This window comes from Caretta caretta, chromosome 8 (genome assembly GCF_965140235.1).
Source record: "Caretta caretta isolate rCarCar2 chromosome 8, rCarCar1.hap1, whole genome shotgun sequence".
NCBI lineage: Eukaryota > Metazoa > Chordata > Testudines > Cheloniidae > Caretta > Caretta caretta.
This window is the reverse complement of record NC_134213.1, coordinates 9,387,173-9,413,384: the sequence shown is the minus strand read 5'-3', so window position 1 is coordinate 9,413,384 and position 26,212 is coordinate 9,387,173. Positions and strand designations below refer to the sequence as shown.

The 26,212-nt window shown below is 42.2% G+C and overlaps 1 protein-coding gene across 2 annotated transcripts in view; it reads right to left on the bottom strand.

Annotated features, from left to right (window-relative positions):
- The window catches only part of COL23A1 (collagen type XXIII alpha 1 chain), a 360,295-nt gene that overhangs the window by 67,025 nt on the left and 267,058 nt on the right, over window positions 1–26,212 (bottom strand). Inside the window, exon 4 of one of the 2 annotated variants that reach the window (XM_048861023.2) lies at window positions 11,898–11,924. In XM_048861023.2, the coding sequence (XP_048716980.2) occupies window positions 11,898–11,924 (27 nt within the window). Of the gene's footprint in view, window positions 1–11,897; window positions 11,925–26,212 lie in introns of those variants that run through there. The other variant, XM_048861021.2, reaches the window with a different exon arrangement.

Here is a 26,212-nt window from a genome sequence, read left to right as displayed (position 1 = left end):
CAAAAGTTCCAACTGGCCAGAGGTCAGAATTTAATTCTGGTTTTCCTTTTCCTGCTCTGGTCATTCCCCAGGAGCTCTCATCACAGTAAGAAACGAGTTAGGTGCACATGCACACTCATGACAACTACGGTTTATAAAACTCTCTCATAATCAAAATTACAAACTGAAGGAGACAAATTAACAATTAACACCCCTCGTGTCACTAACGCTGCAAGGAAAATTTAGAAAAATAGGAGACAACTCTTTATTACACCACACATTTTCTGTAATTTGCTCCCCCTGTGCTTTCTATTAATAAGGCCATTTGCAAAAAGACAGACTCTTGGTTCTTGAATTCATCTGATCCTGGTGCTTCTTTCCCAACTCAAAGACATAATTTTCTAATCTGCAACATCGCCATTTGTTGCTGTGAGATTATTATAATGTTACAGAAGGATCATGACATCAGGCGGTGAATAAGGAGCAGAGGTACATGAAACTCCTGCAGAAAAAAAGGCTTCAAAGGTCTCCTGAAATGAGAAAGGGAAGAAAAACGCAGTCCAGAAATATAAGATCTACTGTGTTAAGAGAATCATTCCTTAACAGTAGTGATGGGTCTGAATCAAACCTCGAGACCCAGACTTGACCACGAGCCTCTCTCTAACATGTGGAATGTGAACACACTGTACCTTCCTAAAGTTCATATCCAGATCTCAACTCCCTCTGTTTGGATCCCACGTATTGGTTCCGTTCTTTATAGAAAGGGAAGTTCAGCTCAGAACCAGGATTTTGGATCAAAGCCAAAAGCTATTCGGTAGAAACAGGCTTTTTGTTGTTGCTGTTGAAGTTTTCCACGTAGCATGAGTGAGTCTTTAGTAAACCAGTCCTCATCCTGGCTGCTGGCACCACAGTGCAACCACCTGCCTGGAACTGCCTGAAGCCAGGCCACCTACAGGACTGAGCCCTGAAGTTCAGACATGCTGTTAAAATCCCAGAGTGTGTTTCCAGAATGGTGATGGGGCTGAGTGGTGATGGTTTGAAGGTACCTTCTCTAGTAGCTGGAAGCATATTAACCTCCTCTACTGTGGAGGCACTGTAGTGGGACTACAGGAGCCGTGCTGCATAGCATGATGTTGGCAGTTAGCTGAACTGTACGGAGACAGCAGCCTTGAAGACGGGAGCCATTCACATGGCAACTTTTGTCTCTGGGAACTTAGGGATGCCTTCTTCCTTGTGAAGCCCCACTGCTTCTAAACACTCCCCCACAAATGTCTAGGGAATGATGCCTCAGAAATTCCACAAGATTCACCTGACTGAGTTGTCCTACCCCTCTTGCATATGCCTGTGGGTTTCTCAGCTGGAGGGCAAATGGGGTGGCCAAAGTTCGCATATTTTGCCCCGATCTATTCCCAAGTCCCAGAGCACCGTGTAGTAAGGCACTAGTGTGAACAGCTAAAGGAATCAGGCCGCTTAGAAACTAGAGTGATGAGCATGCATAAGAACCTTTATAAAATAGAATAGTTCTTATTTCTTCCCTACGTGACTTGAATTCATTAATTGGCTCCATAATGGGAAGATCTCACTGCATTTAAGTGTTAGCGGGAAAGGTCTATGGTATTCTTCTTGCATCTGGTCTTCATTTTCTCTTTACTCCCTGAAAATTCAGCTGTCTACACTGCTAACATAAGCAGGAGAAGGCATCCCTTTCTTTGCTTCCTATAAAGCCAATCTGTATACTGCTGTTTTAGCCTTATGAATGTAAATGCCCACCAACAAGCCGACTGACAGCCTATCAAATAGACAGTAACTGTTCCAGCCCACATACGAGGACCCGTCTAAGCCATTAAATCAAGGATAAAGAGCTGAGCCGAGAGCTGGAAACATTCTAGGCCAGATTTTGCCACCCTTCATCCCATGCAGTAGTACCTTACTCCATGAATGGCGTCCTTGGTTTCAATGGGATTACTCACAGAGTAAAGTCCTACTCAATGTGAATCTTTACAGAATCCAGCCTTGTGCCAACATTTTGGTGAATCATAGAATATCAGGGTTGGAAGGGACCTCAGGAGGTCATCTAGTCCAACCCCCTGCTCAAAGCAGGACCAATCCCCAATTTTTGCCCCAGATCCCAAATGGCCCCCTCAAGGATTGAACTCACAACCCTGGGTTTAGCAGGCCAATGCTCAAACCACTGAGCTATCCCTCCCCCCAATCCATTTTCTTTCCGTGTCCTTTTTGCATTGACTTTTCCCCGAGCCAAAAATGGACTTCGGGACTGAAGCTGAAAATCAGTTTTGTGACTCAGCGGAATTTGTTTCGGTGGAAGTAGAAGCAGCAGGCTTCCTAATTTTCCTGCCCTTGTCTGTCTCCTTCTGGTGGACCCACTGCTTCCTCAACTCTCAGTCACTGTGTACACAATGACTACCAGTTGCAGAATCCATATTTACCAGAACAATGCGTGAGGGCGACAAGCTTGTTGGAATGTTCCAAAGCCCCCTCACGATGAGGTTCTGTTCACATCTTCTCCCACTAGGACCGTGCACTGACATATGCACCTCAGTTATTATGTGTCAGAAACTGTGGTGAATGGTGATGGAAAACTAGAGAGCTGTAACCCCAGAAAAATTTACTTTATTATATATGAAATGTCGTACGTTGCACACTTCCTAACAACACAGTGCAGTTGCATTCTGTGCTTGCTTCTGTCAAACAGAGGCTGGGACACCATCCCTGCCCATTCTGGCTAATAGCCATTGATGGACCTATCCTCCATGAACTTATCTAGTTCCTTTTTGAACCCTATTATATTCTAGGCCTTCACAAAATCATCAGGCAAAGAGTTCCACAAGTTGACTGTGCATTGTGTGAAGAAATACTTCCTTTTGTTTGTTTTAAACCTGCTGCCTATTAATTTCATTTGGTGACCCCTAGTTCTTGTGTTATGAGGAGTAAATAACACTTCCTTATTTACTTTCTCCACACCAGTCACCATTTTATAGACCTCTATCATATCCCCCCTTAGTCGTCTCTTTTCCAAGCTGAAAAGACCCAGTGTTATTAATCTCTCCTCATATGGCAGCCATTCCAAACCCTGAATAATTTTTGTTGCCCTTTTCTGAACCTTTTCCAATTCCAACATATCTTTTTTGAGATGGGGCGACCACATCTGCACGCAGTATTCAAGATGTGGGCGTAACATGGATTTATATAGAGGCAATATAATATTTTCTGTCTTATTATCTATCCCTTTCTTAATGGATTCCCAACATTCTGTTCACTTTTTGAACTGCTGCTGCACAGTGAGTGGTTTTTTGTTTTTTTTTTTTAAAAGAGAACTATCCACAATGACTCCAAGATCTCTTTCTTGAGTGGTAACAGCCAATTTAGACCCCATCATTTTTTATGTATAGTTGGGATTATGTTTTCCAGTGTGCATTATTTTGCATTTCTCAACATTGAATTTCATCTGCCATTTTGTTGCCCAGGTACCCAGTTTTGTGAGAACCTTTTGTAGCTCTTTCCAGTCCACTGGATTGGGAATTGGATTGGAAATCAAGTAATCTGAATTCTGTTTCCAGCTGTGCCACTGACCTGCTGTGTGACCATAGACCAATCACTACTCTGTGTCTCTTTCCATTCCCATTGTTTGTCTGTCTTATTTAGTTAGACAGCCCTGTGGGGTGGAGATGTATTTGTATGGTGCCTAGCACAATGGGCCCTGATCTCATTCGGAACATGTTGGCTCCTTTGTCATACACTGCTTTAGAAAAAGGAGACAGCTAGCCAAAATGATCAGAGTTATTTTTACTGAATGGATTGGAACATTGCATGGCTCATTAGTATCTCTGGAGGATGTCAAACAAAGCCACTAAAGTTTGACATTTTTAAATCAGCAGGTCCAGATAATTTGAATCCAAGTGTTTTAAAAGAACTGGCTGTGGAGCTCACTGGACAGCTATTGTTGATTTTCCAACACTGGAGAAGTTCCAGAAGGCAGAAAAGAAAGCTAATATCGTGCCAATTATTCATATGGGTAAATGGAATGACCTGAATAACTACAGGCATGTCAGCCTGGCATCAGTCTAGGGCAAGATAATGGAGCGGCTGACTGGGGACTCGATTAACAAAGAATTAAAGGAGTGTAATGTAATTAATGCAAATCAACATGGCTTTATGGAAAATAGATCCTCTCAAACTACTTGATATCGGTTTTTTTAAATGAGATTACTAGTTAGGTTGATAAAGGTAATAATGTTGACGTAATATACTTGAACTTCTGTAAGGAATTTGAGTTGGTAGCGCAGATTTTGATTAAAACTAGAATGATATAAAATTAACATGGCACACATTAAATGGATTAAAAACTGGCTACCTGATAGGTCTCAAAATGTAACTGTAAATGGAGAATCATCATCATGCAGGTGTTTCTCCAATGCGGTCCCCCCAGGGATCAGTTTTTGGCCTTATGTTATTTAACATTTTTATCAATGACCTGGAAGAAAACATAAAATCATCACTGATAAAAGTTTGCAGATGACATAAAACTCGGGGGAGTGGTAAATAATGAAGGGGACAGTTCACTGGTTCAGAGCAATCTAGATCACTTGGTAGACTGGGTAAAAGCAACCAATATGCATTTTAACATAGCTAAATGTAAATCCGTACATCTAGGAACAAAGAACGTAGGCCATGCTTACAGGATGGGAAACTCTATCCTGGAAACCTGGAAAAGTTTTGGGATCATGGTAGATAATCAGCTGAACAGGAGGCTCCCAGTGTGATGCTATGGTCAAAACAGCTGGGAGGCACAAACAGGGGAATCTCGAGTAGGAGTAGGGAGGTTATTTTACCTCTATATTTGGCACTGGTGTGAGCACTGTTGGAATCCTGTGTTAATTTCTGCTGCCCACAATTCAAGATGGATGGTTATAAATTGGAGAGGGTTCAGAAAAGAGCCATGAGAATGATTAAAGGATTAGAAAACATGCCTTACAGTGACAAACTCAAGGAGCTCAATATATTTAGCTTAACAAAGAGAAGTTGAAGCAGTGACTTGATTATAGTCTTTAAGTACCTACATGGGGAACAACTATTTAATAATGGATTCTTCAGTCTGGCAAAGAAAGGTATAACATGATCCAATGGCTGGAAATTGAAACTAGACAAATTCAGAGTGGAAGAACAATGAGAATAATTAACCATTGGAACAATTTACCAAGGGTCACAATGGGGTCTCCATCATCGACAATTTTTATGTCAAGACTAGATATTTATCTAAAAGATCTGCTCTAGGACAGACATGATCATAATGGTCCCTTCTGGCCTTGGAACCTGTGAATCTATGAATCATGGAGAGAAAGAGAGCACAAAAGACAAATCATTTGTGGAGGGAAGGAATATATCTGATTTGTCTTGTTTATCCTGATTCTGGCATTCTCCTTTTAGTCCCAGCCACACTACTGGATATTTTAAGAGCTATGATAATCAAACTCTGCTATCAGTGGCCTCGTAGTTTATACCAGGGTTTCATAACATTTCAGAAAATAAAAGGAACTACAGCTACATTGATAGCAAGAAAATTTACTATGGCCCTGATCCTACAAAACTTACGCATGTGCTTAACTTTACACACTTCAATGGGACCACTTGCTCCGTGTCAAGTCTTTGCAGGATCAGGGCCTAAACTGTACTAGTTAAACATGTCAGATGTTAACATGGTTCCATCCATTGTATGGACAGGCTTAACAGTAGATTAAATATAAAAAGTCAAAGTTTTATAGTATTTGAATGAAGAGTTTTTCTAGGCAAAACTTTGACGTGGACTTGCTCCAGGTCTAATCTGATAGACTCTTAGAAACTGGGACTTCACCCTCACCCTCTGGTTTTCAGGCTATGTATGGGAGAAAATGGTACATTAAAACTCAAATTGTTTTAGATCCCCAAGCAATGGGGAGAAGGAACAGTACCCCAAGGAGGTCACTATGCATCTACCCCAGTCATTATAATTATAATCAGACTATTGGATTGAGTCAAACTGCTTCACAATAATAACAGTGCATCTCTAGAGTATTCAATGACACGAGGCATAATGAAAACACTTTCCTCCTCTCCTCCAAGCTGTTATGAGAACGTTAAGAGACAATAACAGTTGATCACTTTGGCAATGGGTAGGATAGTTTAATAATCTGTATGATAAAATTGTTTCCATAAAAAAAGCTACAAAAAGAAGGGCTGTTTTCTGCTGTGTTCTCTGCCAAGAATGCTACAAAGTTTATTCCTTTCCAATTTTGAACCAAATATATAAAAGCTAAAGTTAGTCTTCTGGCAATTTACTAACTTTATTGTTTTGCCAGCTGAAGTCTGCATTTAGAATAACTCAGAAGCTATAATTAGTGATTACATCCTAGCCTAAAACTACCTAAGAAGTTTTAGGATTTTTTTGTTTTTAATTGCAATCTACATAGCTAGGATGAGCACAATAAAATATTTTTAGTTGTTTTAGAGTTAAAATGAAACGTTTTACTCCTTCACTTCTCCTTAGTCTTAGATCTTGATCCAATCAAGACTGTGCAAAAAGCTATGCATGTGCTTATGTCATTACAGTATCTGGGCCTTATTTTATACATAGGCTTGGCAGAATTTGCTTTTTATTTTTTATAATTTCGATAGACAATATCAATGTTTATTTTTAAGCATTATTTTTTCAATTTTTATCAATTTAGATTTTCACAGTTGCAAGAAATTACAGGGGATGAGACAGTTATTTAATGACAATAGATGCTGAGTTTCAAAGAGTTAAAGCTTTAAAAACCATTAAAACAGAAATCATCAACATCATACATCAAAATATACAAATTAAATATCCTTAAACCAACAAATCATACCCGTTTTTACTACTCATTTGCTAGTCCATTTGTAACAAACTTTACTGGAAAGTCTAAATCACTGGATATTTACTGTATTACATTCTTAATTTGCCCATCTGTAAATTTCAGTTATCGTTGATGGAAATATTTTGTTGTTGGCTTGTGTGTGTATGGTGAAGTTGACATTTATCGACATTTACTAATAAAAATCTAATCCTCCCAAGCCTATTTATATAGTGTCTTTAAAACTGGTTTTCAGGATGCTTTAAAGCAGTGGTTTCCAACCTGTGGTCCATGGAATTTAATATAATATTCAACCATCCGACAGAATTTCATATAGTATTACACCTCTGCTATAGAATTTTACAGTATGGTGCAATAAGCTTCCTGAAAGAAGATAATTCACTATTAAATTCTATATTTTTTCTTATAACCCTATTACATTTCTATAGAACTCTAATTGGTTCATTCCTTTCAAATTCTACAATAGTTATTTTATCTTCTTATAGAAATAACTTTTTCAACTCAAGATTAAAATAGCCACATATGTAACAAAACACTCCAGTACATCTGCTGGATTCTACTGAGGTCCCAGAAATTTAAGTGTCATGTGCATTTATGACCCTGGATGAAGAACCATTTGACTTAGACTTGTTATTTCCTAATATGCCAGAGGTTACATGTATTTATTTCATTGGATAAGGGATATATAGATTAAAAGGAATTGCTTTCAACTTTTGTTAAAATACACTGTTCTTGGAAATTTAGAAGACGGTAGAAAGAGCATCCCTCTACCTGCTCAGAAGACTACATCAAGTTCTGCCCTACGTTACAGCCATGCAATCCTATTGACTCATACAATTGTAACTGAGGGTAGAATATGACCCAAAAATGTAAGCTGCATCAATTGTCAAAAAGCCGTGTGTGGAATAGACAGCAGACATCCCATCCATGCATCACAACAGATGGAGGACTTTTTATCCTCCTTTAAACTCACACAACAGACACAAAGCCAAAATTCCTTTCTACCACAACAATGCCTGTTATTGAAAATATCAGGGAAGTTTTTGTTTCTTCTTTTACTGTCAAAACCTCAGGTAGTGTAAATAACATTCCCCCTCCGCCCCACCTGAAATGTCCTGCAATGAACAGAGCTGCACTTAACTTGAAGGCAAGCTGCTGAACTGACCTCACTGCCAAGTGTTTCCCATCTGTATATCATAAATTCACAAAAGGGCATCCTGACACAGTGATGATCACTAAAGAGACTGCACATGAATTCAGGTTTCCATACGCAGTATGAGACAGCTAGAGGACAGAAAGCAAGCCCGCTAAAAAATCTCTCTTTTATAAACCACAAATGAGTAACAGAGTTAACCACAGCAGCATGTGTAGCACAGACCACCTCCCAAACATCTACCTGTTCAGGAGTGACTAAATCATTAGACCAGTTTGATCAAGCAATTGGATGTGATGGAGGCCAGCATGTGCTGCTACCGAATCTGAGACGCAAGTGCCTGCTTTTATTTAAGCTTTCCTCTCCAAAGGGCATTGGACTCTTCAGAAAAGAGAGATACGTTTGCCTCCTTCTTAGATAAAGCTACTTATTGTGCTTAAAGCTCTGTGGAAGCAGCAGCCTGGGGTTCGGATGAGTTTCGGCAAGCCTCACTGGCAGGTTTGGCTCACTCTGTTTTGCACCTATTTTGACCAGGCTCTTAAAGCGAAACTGCATGAGTTACCTTGAGTGCAGGGCCCAGTGGGGTAGGAGGGAAACAGCAGCCACAGTGGGGCAGCAACAGGTTCCTGCCCTCTTGCAGACAGAAAGGCAGGGGTGAGGAATAGGTGGAGCTTTGCCTCTGTTTCCCTCCAGTACTCTGACCAGCCGAGCTGTGGTGATGGGGGCACCAGGAAGGGGATTGTGACTAGTATGCTCCCTCAGGGAAGATTGTAAGGTTGTATCCTAGCCCTGTAAACTGAATTATTTATTTCCTTCCATCATTTCTGGTTTTCAGGAGCCTGCGACTAAAACTGCATTTGGCAGTGCCAAAAATATCATTGGGATAAAAAAAAAAATAAAAACCCCAAACCCAACAAAACAATATTTCCCAAGGGCAGCACTAATTTATAAATGGTTAGTCAGCATCCTGTTGAAGAAGAAAGTCATTCTAAAATTGCTATTGAATGGTCCAATTAGAGCAAAACCTTCATGCTTAATCTTTAATAAATTAAATTCTTAACCTCTGATAAGCCACTTAAGCATTTCTATAAACTTCTGTTCAGTCGTGTTTGCTGTTCTTCAGAAGGATTTCTACTGGTTGTTCCCTGGCACTTCGCAGTTAGCAAAAAGCTGTCCGTGTTGCTATGAATGTTCATTCTGGGGTTGGCATTTCCCCCTGGTCACGACGACTGGGTCCTTTCGAGGGGAGAGGGATGATGTGTAGGTACTTGAGGCCTTGCCAGCAGTGCTACTCTGGGCAGAAAGTGCAACGAGCTTGAGAGACCTCACCACGCTGTCGCTGGAGTGTTCCTAGAAATCTTTTCCACAGCTATAAGAGGTTAACTCCCAAGCTGCTGCCAACTGCAGTGTGTTACCATGACCTTGGAGCCACTGGCAATCAGGATGGGTTCAGGTAGTAATCCTGCCTCCAAACATCCTCTCAAGTCTTTAACCCTGAGTTCACACAGCCCAAGGAAGCTACTCTAAACAGTGGTGTGTGGGGCAGTCAAGCACCTCAGGAAAAGTGCATGGTACTATGTGGGGGAGGGAGCAGGGGTTGATATGGTCAGAGCAGGACCTGCAGAGGCAGGACAGGTTTTAAAAGGGATACACAGTGGTCACCATTAAAAGACCAAAACCCCCAGGAATTGCTACACTCTGTCAGATACTACATTAGAAAACACTGACCGTTTAAACAGAGATACCCCCCAAATACCACACCCTTGCATTGACCACCAGCAGGGAGCACTGAACCTGGGAATCTTAAAGCATGTGCCTCTACTTGCCTGAGCTAATAGACTTATGTCTATTAACCAAGGTTGTAGCAAGCTCATCAACCACTATATGCAACCAGTCACCACTAGAGGGGGACAGGGTACCACTCTGAGTGGGTGTAGGTTACATGAATGGTAGTTGTAATTTCCTCTGGAAATAAGCAGTCCGATTGACTATAAATTATTACAAAGAATCTTGCAGGTCTCCTACTGTTCCTTTCAGAATGGGTTTTTATACTGAGTTTAAGTTATTAAAACCAACTAGAAGGGCAACTACATACTTTCCTGCTATTGATGTAATGAAACAAAAGGCTTGTCCTAGAAATTAATTTACTATTACATTGCCCAATCTGCGAGGCCAGCATCTCTGAGGAAATCTTTTCCCAGGGCGGCTCAAAAACAAGTTCCAGGGAAATGAAAAGTGAAAAGTTTTTCTTTTTTCCCTTAGTCATTTTCACTTCAGCTATCCATCCATCACACACTGCAAGTTTCTGCTGTTTGCATGGTTTCAGAATAGCAGCCGTGTTAGTCTGTATCCGCAAAAACAAAACAAGTACTTGTGGCACCTTAAAGACTAACAAATGTATTAGAGCATAAGCTTTCGCAAGCTACAGCTCACATCATCGGATGCATCTGATGAAGTGAGCTGCAGCTCACAAAAGCTTATGCTCAAATACATTTGTTAGTCTCTAAGGTGCCACAAGTACTCCTTTTCTTTTTGCTGTTTGTATGAGTCCAAAATGGAATTAAGCTAGAGCACAAGGAGGAGGAAAACAAGAAAGTGCATTTTCCCAACAGCTTCTTTTAAAAAGATGTCTGTCATAGCAAGGAGAAGCCTAAATCATCTCCTGTCCCTTAGAAGGGGAACAGCAGGAACATCAAGAAGCCCTGACAGAGATTCAAGCAACACAGTGTGAACTGTACATTATTCACAAAAACAGCTGCAAAACTGCAGTGCACTGTAACACTAATGGATGTACATTGTGATTTCACTGACTGATTGCACACACAGCATACGGAGCAATCACTTTGCTCACCACTGAAGTGCAGGCACTTGCTCCATTCTGGGGTGGAACATGGCAGGTGTTTAAAAATACACAGTAGCTACACAATGGGGTAGTGGGGCACGTGTAAATCCACAATTTGGGATTTGGCCAGAATCAGGTTAATACTCCTACTCTTGCAATAAGTGTCACAAAATCATAACAAAAAAAATAGCCAGGACCTTGGTTTATTCTCTCCTCAGAAAGAAGACACCCTCTGGCTGAGCAGCATCCTTTAGAACCAGTGCAAATGGGAACAGCACCACATACTGAATTACCTATACTGCTTCATACCACTCCTGGGTCTTCCCAGAGTTGTCTAACCCTCAGCAGGGCTGTCCCTAGTGGGGCAGGGGGCCTGGGGTGGACGTTACAAATCCGTCACTTCCGGGACCAAACCGTCACTTCCGGGACTGACTGCACCAGCCAACTGCACTGGCCCGTGGGGCCCCACAAAGTGCGGGCCCCGGAGCGGTCGCCCCGATTTGCTGTACCCAAGGGACGGCTCTGACACCAAGGGACTGAGGTCAGCATTGCTTAGCTGTGAGATCACAATTGGAGGTGGTAGGGTGCCCCATTCTGTAACACACTTCAGAAAAGAAACAATTGGGATATTTTTAGATATGGATACATCAAGGCTCATTTTCAGCTATCTGTGCATTTCCTTCAGCAAGTCAACACCCAAACGAGGCCCCTCTACTGCTGAGCATTAACATGGAGACAAATCCCAAGGTCCTCACTCAGTTTATACTCCGGCAATCTCTCAGTGGTTTGCTTGAGTAAGGCCTCCCTACAAATATGGAGGGAGTCAGGATTTAGCCAATAATCATTAGTATACAATGCACAATCTGCTCTAGAGCTGTAAGATTAAATCCCTTAAATACCATATCCACTAAAGGGAGAGAAAAGGAAGAAAAAAATCTTAGACAGGCAAAGAGAGCGATGGCTGATGGAAAAAGAGTAAAATGCGAGGCGTAGCTTAGAAGAGAGTAAAATATAAATGGCATGGCAGAGTTACCGGGTAGCCATCTCGTCCTGACTGCCCCTGTGCGGAGTGAATAAGCGAGACAACAAGAAAAAAGTCAGTCACAGTTCTACTCTCAGTAGCCTGACAACACACTGCAACATGTAAACTCAGAGCCTGACCCACCCGGAGGGCTTAGTCCCTTCTGCATCCTTGGCAGCCAATGGGAGGTGCAAGAACTCACCAACGTTTAAAGTGCAGGCTATCACAAGAGGAACTTTTCCTATTGGAGGGGAAACTGATACAAGTGTGAATCAAATACAAATCTCTTCACCTTTCAACTGTTTTTGACTTTTTGTATACATTTGCTACTTAGCAAGGGCTTTGCTCCCACCCACCCATCCCCTCCTCTCATACAGTCCTACAGTGGAGTCAGGGACATATTGCCAGGCGCCACTGCAGGCCAGCAGGCAGAGTTCCCCACAGAAGTAATGAGGAACATTACTCTGCTTTAAGCAATCTGATGGCAAGATATAGATGCGCTTTGGCATAGTGCCCCCTCTGGGTTGAGGACCCTTTCTTGAGAAAAGCAATGGGGAGAAGCAGGAGGAACCCTGTGACTGTCTCCGTTTGTGTCTATGGCTTTGTGTCTCCCTGTCTGTGAAGACCTCAGGGGAATCTGCAGGATTAGGAGCCCAACCTGTGACCTGGGGCAGTTCAGCAGTGTGTGAGGACAAACACCAAGCCCTGCCCTCTCTTGATGGAGGGATTTGGGTGAACCACTTCTATGAGGATTTCCCCTCTCTATATCCCCCTTCCATTGTTTTTTCTATGGGAGGAGGCGATTTCCCAACCCCGCTCAAGGTTTTGCACCTGTTTAGGGTGAAGTTAAAATAGAAGTTGGACTCTACACAGAAAAGATCTTATTTAATGATCCAGATATGCAACATCAGAAAAGGGACACAAAACACAGCTGGCCAAGGACATTTCTCATTTTCTAATCTCCTTGTTTTCCAAAGGGATGTTTGCAGCTAGATATATGGTTAAACATGTAGTTAGCTGCCCATCTGGATATACAAACGAGTGTACAAGTCATACAGATTCCAAGTACAGAGCTGTTAAATTTCAGGGTTGTATCTAGTACAGCAATGTCATGCGATACTGTATATACGTGGACTTTATTGGCATGGTGTTATTATACAATGGTAGGTGCATTCATACATTTCTTATTGTGTCAACTTTCTATATTTTCTCCTCAAGTTTCCTCCAATCTAAATACAGTAGCATCCACGTCTAGTAAAGAGACACTGCAGTATTTAACACACACTCTACAGAGATGTAGGTTCTTCCAGGAACAAGACATTAATTATAACAACTCATTTAACAAATTACAGACTTCAGATAAAATATACAGTGTAATTTTTATGAAGGTTTATGGTACCGGACAACTGAAGCATAAATATATAAGTAGGAAACGCTGTGTAAATCATAATCCTCATTTATTGGTAAGTTTCCATGGTCTGTACCTTAATACATAAAGTGTTTGTTAATATCTGTTACAGTAAATGTTAAATTATAGTATATGGTAAATCTATCCTTCAGACTGTAGAAACTTCCTACTCAGCATGTGATTTTAATATCCTCTGTAACTGAGTCTTTATAGAGTATTTGACTAGCACACTCCTTCTTCTACAGACAGAATGATCCATCATCTAACAGACCTAAATACTGTACCACAGATTCTAATACTTCATACATGCAACTAATTTATGACAGCCAAAAATAAAACACCAGAACAACCACTACTAGTGGCCAACATAATTGAGAATGCATTTTAGCATAATGTGACGCTATATGTATAGAATGTAATCAGTTCCTTATGGCCAAAAATCAAGAAACATAAGAAAGTAATAGACTTAACTGCAATGCTGCTGACATAAAATAACATTGTGTTTCTGTGGGTTTTAGGACTTTTTTTAAAAGAGTTTAAAGAGTCTTAAGCCACAGATTTAGGGCTTATTAAGAAAAGTTTTACAAAACGTTAAAAAAAAGTCTAAAAGAGTGCAGGGGGAAGAGAGTCTTGTTTGTGAGTAAAATGTTCGTAGTGGTATAGCTGCAGGAGTGCCCCCTAGTGGACCTTCCCAGCTGCCTGTCATGGCTGTGGATCTCCCCAAGAGGAGGAAGTCTCTGTCTCCAGTGTCCACGGAAGTGGGTTCCGGCCCACCAGCTAATTGTTCTGTCAGTCTTAACCCCTTCGGGGGCTACTGGAGGGGCTCAGCCTTGAAACATTTTGATGTAAAATAGGAAAATCAACTCAGTACTGGACCACCCCCAATCTTCCCCTGGGGTGTTCCCTGCCCTTTCCTTTGGGCTTGGTTCCTAAGCAGTCTCTTAGTAGAGCGTTGCTCTCTCCTGGGAGAGAACTGCTACTCCGCAGGGGCTGCTCCAGCTAACTCTCCACCAGCAAAAGTCCATTTGTGCAAAGAGACAGAGCTCAAGCCTTCTACCTGGCCAGTCAGCCCTGGACTGGGCCAGGTTCTTTCCTTTTATTCCCCCTTTAGGTATGGCAGGCAGGGCTAGCTGGATCCAAAGGATCTGATTAGCCCCTTCTCTGCTGACGTGGGGCCTCTCTGCTTCACCAGTCTCCCCTATGCAGTGTCTGCAATTCAACAGCGCGTGATAACCAGCAAAATCAAAGTAACTGGAGACCAAAAGGAAATAGTTTCTAAATATGTTGTTCAAGCTAAATCAGATTAATAGAAGTGAACGGACAGCACATACAGTGACATTTCAGGCCTCAATCCTATAATTGACAGGATGAAGGCAGACTGCATACACCTTGTGGTATCAACTGCAGGAGTGGAGCCTAAACTGTTAAAATATTCACTTTTAGTAATTTAAGGGGTGGTAAGCAACAAATGCAAAGAAATGTGTCTTTTAAAATATATAGGGAGTTGGAAGCAGATCATCTTTTTAATGTTTACCTACAAATAAAATAATAAATAATAATAATAATAAAAGACTTTTCTGAATTCCAATCAAATTCAAATAATTTAATACATTGCAGAACACAAATTTAATTAATAGGTAGGGTGACCATATATCCCGTTTTGGCCAGGACAGTCCCTTTTTTAAGCCCTGTCTTGGCCGTCCCAACTTTTTTGGCAAAAGTGGGCATTTGTCCCCTTTGCTCTTGCCAACTTGATCAGCTGACAAAAGCATATGGGACAAATGCCCACTTTTGTCAAAAACGTGGGGTGCAGAGGAACGCGCAGGGAGATGAGCAGCGATGCCAGCCCTGCGTGGGGCAGGAGGCAGGGCTTGCACAGGAGGCAGACAGGGCTCGCGCGAGCAGTGACCCCAGTCCCGTGTGGAGGGCAGGCAGGGCTTGGGTGAGCAGCGATGCCAGCCCCAGCCTCATGTGTGGGGGCAGGCAGGGCTCAGGGAAGTGGCCATGCCAGCCCCATGTGGGGAATGGGGGAGGACTCGGGCTAGCCCCAAGCACTGTCCCATTTTCCCTTCAGGAAATATAGTCACCCTATCCATAGGGTACCTTAGTCGGGGGAAACTGCCCAAAATATACCATGCAAAGCTCTGTGTGGTTGAATTGTGCTGGTGTAAATCCAGAGTAGAATGTCTCGAAGACGGAGCCCTATGGCTTAGCTCTAGAAGGTCAGTGTGTATAATGATTTTGCTGAAGAAGCAAAAACATGCTCTGGATTTTGTGCATAACAAGGAAGCTCAGGAGCCAATACCCAGCTCACCTCAGTGCCAAGTAATCTGAAATCACTTGCTTCTCAATTGTTTTTCCCCCCAATAAATGTTCCCTTGCTAATATTATGGAGACCCATATACTCATTGTACTATGTGGATAAACAGACTGTTGAACTTTTTATTTAGAAAATATTTACAGAAAAATGATTTCACTGACAGACTAAACTCCTAAATACCAGTGAGCTCGGACAAATTCATTTACCTAGGCTTCTGCAGACAGATACCGCCACCGACTGATTGCTAATATCGTGCACAACTTTTATAACAGAATGTGTCCCTGCGTAGAGTTTCAGACAAGCCCCATTTCCCTCCCCTCAGGGAGGTTATCGGTCAAAATCATTGTTAACTGCACATTCTTCTATGGTTCCCACTGAAAACCAAGCCAACATAGCGAAAGTTTTCAGATTCAAAAATGAACCTGAAAGAAAAATGAAACCTCAAGGGACATAAACGCACAGTAACTGAAAGTATAAACACAAAATGTTGTTCAAACCCACACGAACCAACACTGCTGAGTTTTACCACCCTAACATTTTACTTGTGTTTCATCATCAGTTCAAGGATTGAAATGAAATATATAGACTTGGAGATTAACTAGATCAAAAGATGGTTTACCAATGCATTGCAGAGATTACTGGAGTAACTCCCTCCCAGTCTCATTGGCCCTTAGCAGGAAGGGAATGGTATTTGAAGAAACTGAGACTGACATTACATTGCTTATCAAGAAAAGCATGGCAGGTTTGAAATATAAAGAGCAGGACTTTCAAAAGCTGTTAAAGGTTTTAGATGCCTTTCATTCACTTTCAGGAAGTCAACGGAAGGTGGCGGGTGCCTAATTCCCTTAGGTTCAATTGAAAACCCCATCCATGACAGCATTTAACTGGTGCCAGTAAGGCTAACTTCTCATCCCAAGAGCACTGGGAAAGTAACAGATTTGGGGATTTCATTGGAGGGGATAAAGAGGGATGTGTCTGAAAGTTTTCTTAGGAGGAGGGATTAGCACATATTCAACTACCATCCCTTCAAACAATGCATTCACCATAAAGGTTCTGGCCATGCTGCAAGGGATGTTTATGACTGGCCAAGCAGCCCCGAAGAGAGAAGAAAGCTATAAATTTTTTTGGCTGAATCACAGTAGTGCGGAGCTATCAACATCACTAATGATAGGCAGTAACCGAGACACAATAGGTGGGAGAAGTGAGATGGACAGTTTTCAAATTTAAAACATCAAAACATTAAAATATTAATACAGTGTGCACATTTTTTGAGCATGGAAACTGACCAAAGAACTCTTTAAAAAAAGAGAACAATGTGTTTTACAGAATATTTGCTGGGTTTTAAATTGCCACAGGCTCCTTAGGGCAGCGAGTTAAGCATTTTTGAAACTTTTTTTTTTTAAACTAGTTGTCTACAATCAAGGGGGCGGGGAAGGGGGGGAAACAGCATCTGGTACCAATTTTCCTTCCTTACACACCTCTACCAAAAAAGACTGTTCTTGTAAAATGATACAGAAAGGAAAAAAATTGCCTTAACTTTGTTGACCCAAGAGTAAAATCCACGGTACTTACTGCAGGTCCTGAAAAACAAAAGCAAAACCCCAAACACTTATTAACCACAAGAAAGCAAAGTATCATGGAATACAACACAGTACGTAGCAGGGATATTTCTACTTTGCATCAAGTTTGACAGCATTCCACATGTAGATAAAACACAGCATCTACGACCCGGTTTTGGAGCGAGCGTTACGCAGCTGTACATGAATGCTCCCACACTAGGATAAAACTGAATCTTTATCTCTAGCGTGTGAGCCTTGGAGATGGCCCGGAGCTGGCAGCAGCAAGTGGCAGTGCAATACAGCTAAAAGTCTGTGAACCGTGCAGCTGCCACTGTGGAGTTCTCTGCTCCCATTTCTGGTGTCTGTAGGAGGCGGCCAGGTCTATACTACAGCCTTCCGCTGGCATAGCTATGTCAACTCACGGGAGTGAGGAGCTGAGTGGGACCTCTGACCAACACAGCTGTGCCAGCAAAAGCCCCTAGCGTAGATGCAGTTATCCTGGCACAGCTGCGCTTCTGATGGTATAGCTTATTTCACTTAGGGGTAAGGCTGCACTGGTTTTGCTGGGATAAGCTGCGTCCCCACTAGGAGTGCGTTGTTGCTATAGTACGTCAGTATACCTATACCAGCCAAGCATTCCTAGAGTAGACCTGGCCGATGGAAGGGAGCCACTGATGCATAGCAACTTACGAGGCACAAATTCCATCACCACATTTCAGCTACTGGGCTCCATGTTTCACTGAACATTCTCCTGACTTCCACTCCTGCACCTAACCATTGGGTCACGCTGCTGCTACTCACTTATGTTGCCACAAGAGGGGAACATGCTGTGCGTCACACACAGGGCAAGGTAACTGAAAACAAAAGAAAGACAGACTCCTCTTGACTTCAGTGGGCTTTAGATCAGACCCACAGAACTCAAGTCTCAAGTGGTGATGGTGGCAGTGGGAAACATGGCATCTCCTGCTGCGTAACCACCTCCACCATGCAGGTGCCTACTCCTGACCAATTTCTACAGCATTCCCACACTCCCATCCCTTCAGCACTGTGCAGCAGGGGTGAACATTTGGGCTGTGGACCAATGACATCCATGTTCCACTCTTGTTTGAGAGGCTTTTTACACTGTGTGTTTTTGGGCCTCTTCATGCTCCATTTCCTACATGATCAAAACCAGAGATGGATTCAATGCAAAAAAATGTGGGAGAAATTAAAATAGAAAAAAAAAGCAGCTTACTGGAAACTCAATTTTAAATGAGAAGCATATTTCTGTTTCTTTTTATGAATCTTTTCAAGCTTTCAATTTTTAAAAAAAAACTTAGTTTAAAACATGTAAGTGTTTAAAAATGAAACAATAAAAACGAAATAATTGTGCAGAATAAGGATCCAAACCAACTATTTATTACGGCAAGGGGTACATACTGCCAGGAACTGGCCTGTTAGCATCAATAGGCCAGCTCAATGTATTCAGCACAAGACCTGATAGCATCTGGGCCTGAACATGGTGAGTTCATTGTGAGTTGTGAATGATGCAGGGCATATATTAGAAGGGCATACATCCAAAGTTTAATTTGTTACGGGGGCAACTTGGCCCATCTTCGGATCAGGACCATTATCTTTACCTTAGGCTATGACATGGCTGTTATTGTACTTTCACAGATTTAAATTCTTATGACCAGATCCTAAGCTGTTGTAAATTGGCGTAGCTCCATTGAACTTAGTGGACCTAAGCCAATTTACCAGCAGAGAATCTGGCTCTTAACATAAACCTGATTTAGTCACTAATTTCTATCAATTTACCCACGCAAGGCCCCTTTTCATCTTAATGAACACCAAATTAAGTGACGTAGTCAGGACATTTTAATATGGGATTGTAATGGTGTACCTAATTTCCTTAGACTTTGTTGTCTTTTTGCCTTAATTCAGATACAGTCCCTCAAATATAGGCAAGCAACTATGATATCTGATCTGCCACGTGCTCTTATAAAATGCCTCAGCCTTGGTCATGAGGCTCAATTGAATTGCGTGGATCGCTGTAGATCATCTTTTGCAACATGCAGCTCAGGGCAGTAGTACCTTGATATCCTGATTGATATCAGTTATGCTAAACTTTTACTGATAAAGGGCAGAACTGGCTAGAAATTTTCATTAATTCTAAAAGTTATAGGAGTCCCTCAAGGGATTTATGAATGAACCAAATTTGATTTTTTTTTTTTAAATATTGTCCAAGAACTACATCGTTTCTGACTTGCTCAATTTTTTTCACAGGCCGGTCATGAGACACTTGTCTGCTACAGAAGAAAGTCTTTTTTTTTTTTTTTTTTAACAAGGCAATAAGCAAAGAAGTTAGCCTTGTGCCAAGGGGCTCGCTCTCCTTCCCTTAAATGTAGGTACACTGCATGAGGCACTCTCCCTTTCTGAGAAATTTGTCAAAATTATGAATAAAAAGTTGATCAGTTTATTTTCAACGTTCTACAGACAGAATGAAACCAGTTGGAAATTATTATTATTATAACAAGCAGAAATTGGAAACAGCCTTCGTAAATTTGGGATTCCACAACAAATTACTTCAGAGGCATATTTCAGAAAGGAAAATGGGAAGACAAAATAACCTACGGAACAAAGTCTGAGCCGTTTCTGACAGATACCCCATTAACAAACATAGCGTTGGCAGGATGCCATTCTTATCTATAACCTGCAGCATTTATTACTGCTAGATTTAAACAACTCCTATAATTATGACTTTATGTTAAATAGCCAGAACTCTAAATGCATATCAAAGTATTTGAAAATGCTCACAGGCACACAAAGGTGGATGTGTTGGAGGAAAAAGAAGTCAAATTAGTTAGTTAACAATCCAGCCCATGAAAGCTTATGCTCAAATAAATTTGTTAATCTTGAAGGTGCCACAAGTATTCCTGTTCTTTTAATCCAGCTTTAGTTATTTATTATTAATATATATTTAGACTGGGGTAGTGCCCAAAGGCCTACCAGGATGGGCTTTGTGGTGCCAGGCACTATACAAACATGTGGTAAGTGACAGCCCCAGGCCCAAAGAACTTAGAATCTTTTGCTTTCATTATTTTTGGCATATAGCTCATTCCAAACATGCTGTGCTTCTCCCGCCGACAGAGCTTCTGCCATTTGCAGAGGTCGGAACAGAGCGTCTGCACCAGATGCGCTGGATCGGTAAAACTTCCCCGCGGCAGCGCTGTACGTATAGACGTGGCCTTAATCAGTTAGACCTTATTGACACTGGGAAAATGTTTAATGTTTGAAAACATATTAACACAATGTGAACAAGATTTTGCCCTTAGCGTGGAAAAGGACTGTTATATTTAACGAATATATTAGCTGGCTGTAGAGGATAACCATGAACAAGCTAACATTTTTAAATATCACTTTTCCCTGTCTATACCAGGGTGCCAAGCTGTGTTAGTTAAAACATGTCAGCTAACACATTTTCTAACAAGATGCGTTTTCCCTCTGTAGAAATTTGCTTTGATGGCAACACCTTGGATGAGTTCTTTAGCTTAGATACTACTTAACAGGTGGTATCTACAATGGTTTCTTCCCGGTGCAGATGAGAAGCCACCTGTGTTGCATATGAATCCGTTGAGTCAGTCTCCTGCAATGCCTCATATATAGAAAATTATCCTAAAGCCCCCTAGTCCCAGCAAGAGTGATGAGCACTATAGGATAAATGCTTCAGGTATCCCAGAAAGCACTGGGACAGCCATGGATCTGTAGTATACTCTGCAGCAGGGGTTCTCCAACTGGGGGTTGGGACCCCTCAGGGAGTTGCGAGGTTATTACTCGGGGGGCCATGAGCTCTCAACCTCTACCCCAAACCCTGCTTTGCCTCCAGCATTTATAATGGTGTTAAATATATTTTTAAAAGTGTTTTTAATTTATAAGGTGGGGGTCACACTCAGAGGCTTGCTATGTGAAAGGGGTCACCAGTACAAAACTTTGAGAACCACTGCTCTACAGAAATGTATCGTAGCAGTTCTGTCCAAAACAGTTTTGGCTGCCTGAACACGTCAAACAGTTGCAAAGATAAGTGAGACCCACAAGCCAATTGATGCACTCAGTGTTCATGTAGTTTCATGTTTCTTGCTTTCTGTAGACACACCTGAAAGGTGAGGGCAGGATGGTGCTTCCCAAGTGAGACCGATTAGTTGTTTAAGGTATCTTGGTCCCATAGTTGCAACATTACACTGATTTTTTACACTGACTTTTTTTAAAAAGCAGCCTCTTCCAGGAAGCTGTAACCTGAATGCCCTTTACAAAGGTGATTCCTTCTTTGCATATAGCTTAGAGACATACGTGAAATCCATGGCACCAGCTGCTCCTCTGTCAGAGACATGGAAACAATTAAATAAGAGCCAGATGACTGCAGGAGTAAATAAAACGGGTCAGATAGAGTCAACGACTCAATAAATCTGTGGACTGTTTAACTGTACTGACACTGACAAAAATGCTTTCCAAATCTATGCATTGTTCCTGTTTAAACATGAAGGTCGGTGAAGACCATTAGAAGAAACCTGGGCTGTAGCTGTAATGGACAAGAAGGGTTTGGGAGACTCAAGAAACCCCCAAATTCACATTTGTTTTACTTGTTCCGTAGAGATTTTCACAACACTCAGGCCATGTACAAATGTGCCTCTGCATTTACTTTTGAAGTGTACAGTCCTGGCTCCTAACACACTTACGTCCTGACCAGGCCAAAGGACAAGAGCAGGAACATGCAGTGGAACTCACAGGGAGAGCGTTTCAAACTGCCCCAGTGCAGGGTTTTGGCTGGGTTTATGGGGAAGTTTCTTTCCACTAAAGGCTGCCTCTGCACTGAAAATTTACAGCACTCATCCCACGGATAGCCTAAGTACAGTATCCCACGGATAGTACAGTACTGGCCGGCAGACAGGCCTATCTATGTATGTGGGGAGGGGACAGCTCTGGAAGACCATATCACTTCCAGAAGTGAGCAGCTGCAGCAAGACCATCCCCTCTTTATTATCTCAAAAAGCAGCTGCAGCAAGACCAGGAGCCAGGAATTCCCCTCCTATTCCTCCCTTCATGGGGTAGAAACAATTTATCTTTTTGTCCCCAGTCAGTAAGAGCAGAGGAGGAGGGAAAGGTGATAATCCCTTTGGAACGTAGTACTGAGCACCTATATTGTTTGGTAAGAATTGCTGAATTCGGAGCAGATTAGCAGATTAGCAGAGAGAGCCCATTTATGTTTGGCTGCACTAGCGCTGTTAGCCAGGGCTGGTCTAGCCCGAGTGCAATGTCACCGTGAGTGGCAACAGTGGAAGTGCTAGCATGGCCAGAGTATCAGCAGTTTTACCACCTAACTTTGGTTTGCGTTTGGCCCAATGGCGCCACAGTTCAGACATGTCCTTTAAGTACTTTAGTTTTACTAAGGAAATTTTAAATTAATTTTGAAATAGTATTTTATCCACCCATAAACAATGCCCATCATCAGTCGTCTTCAGTGTGCTTCAAGAGTGATGAACTCTTTGTAAATTCTTATACACTTATAGCTGTCTGGTTAATTCTTATACTGTCCAAATCTAAACAGAAAAGAAATGGTTCAGTCGTGTTTTAAATCAAGAAGTGGGTGTGGTTGGAGAAACCAGGCTGATCTCTCCAACATCACTGTGGAAAGCTGCTTGATTTTAGAACAAATTTATTGAATGCCTCATATGTATTAGAAAGCTTTAACATTGTAATTTTAACAGCTGCCAGAGAAAGACCTCCCCCAGGGCAAGCCTGAACCAGTGCTGAGCCTTCTGGCACTAAGACATTATTGGTCTGGAGGCTGTGAAGTTGTAACCACATAGAGTCTCCAGGGAGGGATACTATCATGCTAGGCAAACAAATTTTTATTCCCATTTATCAGCTGTGGTGAAAGAACAAGGACCTGGTTTATGTGTGGTAAGATTATGAAACAAATATATAAATATATGTTCAAGCTATCTATGAAAACAAACTTTTGGCAGCTATGCCAAAACCAATATGCAGAGGGAAGTCTGCTCTTTGCCTTTCTTTATATCTGTAATACAGCATGACAATTCTCATGGGCTTCATTACATAGGCTGTGTTTAACTACTTTGCTGTATCTAGTGTACTGCATTGTGTGCTCTTGTTCCATCTCAGTGTAAGGCATAGTTTAACCACAAGTGTGTGCCCTATGAGCCTCCCTGCCAAAAATAACTACAGTTTCTCCTTGGTTTCCCTCCCCAATTACAGAAAAATCTAAAGAGACATACTTGAGTCTCATTAATTCTTCATAATTTCTCTGCTGGTTGTCGTCTGATCCCAGGGCAATTTTCTGTTCCTTAAGAGGAAGGATATTCTTATGGTTAACGCACTGAACTGGAACTCAGGAGACCTCAGTTCAAGTCCCTGCTCTGCTACAGACTCCCTGTATCACCGGCGGCAAGTCACTTAGTCTCTCTGGGCCTTTGTTCCCCATCTGTAAATTAGAGATAATAGCACTTTCTTTCTCTCACTCTTGGTGCTGTATATGTAAAATGTAAGCAGCTTTTTGGGGCAGGATTAGTCTCTTACTGTATCTGTACAGTGCCTAGCACAACAAGGTCCCAATCTCACATTCGGACCCTAGATGCTATTTTAATACGATTGCTACTAGCATCACGATAATCATATTTTCAGGCTGTTCACGTGAAATATTAAAATATAGTTTGAGTACAAATTTTCAGAGGTCACCATCTTGAACCTCAATGATGTCTTTAAAACAGAAGTGGGCAAACTATGGCCCGGGGGCCACATCTGGCCCGCGGGACTGTCCTGCCCGGCCCTTGAGCTCCCGGCCAGGGAGGCTAGCCCCCAGCCCTTCCCCCACTGTCCCCCCCTCCCCACAGCCATGCCGCTGCGCAGGCTGGGCAGTGCAGCTTCCAGTCCTGCTGCTCTGAGTGGCATGGTAAGGGGGTGGGGAGGTTGGGTAAGGGGCAGGAGGTCCCGGGGGGAAGTCAGGGGACAGGAGGCAGTTAGATGGGGCGGAGGTTCCGGGATCAGTCAGGGGACGTGGAACGGGAGAGTTGAATAGGCGTGGGAGTCCCAGGGGGCCTGTTAGGGGGTGGGGAGGTGGATAGGTCGGAGCAGCCAGGGGACAGGGAGCAGGAGGGGTCGGATGGGGGGCCCTGGGAGGGGGCAGTAAGGGGACAAGGAGCAGGGGAGGTTGGATGGGTCGAAGGCTCTGAGGGGGGCAGTCAGGGATAGGGAAGTGGGAGGGAGTGGGGGGCCAGGCTGTTTGGGGAGGCACAGCCTTCCCTACCCAGCCCTCCATACAGTTTCGCAACCCCAATGTGGCCCTCGGGCCAAAACGTTTGCCCACCCCTGATTTAAAATGTTTGACGACTGAATAGATGGACAATGTCGTAAGAGAAAATTCAATAAACTGAAGTATTTAAACACTATTCACTGTTTGAATGTTGCAGTTAGCACTTGGTTGAATCTTATAGCCAACCAATAACTTTATGGAGCAGAGTGCAACATTAAGAAATCAAAACCACATGACAGGATACTCCACCTCGACAGCTGGACTTAGTCAAGCAGAACAGGATTCATTGTAGCAGATTGGATCGCTGTCCCATGAAGTCCAATATCCTTTTGCTGGTTGCAACAATCTCTGATGTTTACCTGGCCCAATATGTGATGTCCTCTAGTGAGGAAGCGAAGGAAATTATTTCCTGACCTCTATGGCAATCAGTTCTGTGGCCTGAAGTCCATGATTTACCTCGCTCCACCTCCTCTTAACTGCAAATACTGATGGTCAAAAAATTATTCAGCCCTTTCTGAAAATTCAGTGAAAGTATATGATTATATGTTCTCCTGCAGCACTGAGTTCCACAGGCTGACACCATGCTACACTTTTATTGATACGAAATTTACTTACCCTTAATTCCATCATGTGTGTTCTAGAAGTTCATAGCTGAGTGTTTATATCAGTTTGGGAAATGACCAGCTTGGGCTTACAGCCCCAGATGTTGCACCACCTGAGAATATTTTTGGCTTGCCCTTGAAATGAAACTATATCCAAGGAACAGAAACCCTGTTGCTAATTAAAAATACATATTTACAGTGCCACGTTTGCTTAGACCAAATTAAAAGGGCACTGTCAAAGTTGGGAGGCCAAAAATTTCATCCACCATGTTTTAATTTGTATAACTGTTCACAAACTCCATGTAGTTCTTTAGATATGTTTTTACCTCCCAAATCCAACTTCGTTCCACTCTACTTCCGTTGTACCTTCTAGCTTCAAAGCATAAAGCAAATACCCTTTTGAAGCTGATATAGAAGCATCATTAGCCCCATTTCACAAGAAAGGCAGAAAAACAGTCTTCACAAGGAGACAGGTGTGTTCTTATCTCGAGTTAGCTAAAACATGGTGACTAACAAAAGGGGAAATCCTTGCGAAGGATGAGGAAGTTTATAGTTTTTATATGAGTTAGCTAGCTGAGGTAAAGGCTATGGGTGAACGTGAATCTCAAGAATTTGTGCCCAAGACCAACACAAGTTAGGCTTAGAATTCACTCATTCCTGACTCCCAGTCTGTGAACATTTTAATAGACCACACCAGGTGTATAATGTATAAGTAATCCTAAAATAATAAGCTGGTGTATGGTTCCCGAGACACTGTATATGTGCCTTTTATATTTCTCTCTGTATTACTACCTGCTATGACTGTTCACATGCCCACCTCCCTTCTCCCTGTACTGTCTTTCTTTGAAAAAGAATGGTTTCAGAATAACAGCCGTGTTAGTCTGTATTCGCAAAAAGAAAAGGAGTACTTGTGGCACCTTAGAGACTATAATAAATTGGTTAGTCTCTAAGGTGCCACAAGTACTCCTTTTCTTTTTGAAAAAGAATGGGGCACACATGGCTAAAGGAAAAAACTGCAGACTAATAAATTACACACGGACAGACACACACCTGCATAATCAATGTGATAGTGGCCCTTTAAGTCACCGTGGCTAGGTACCAGTAGAGCTGAAGGGTTTAAATCAATAGATAA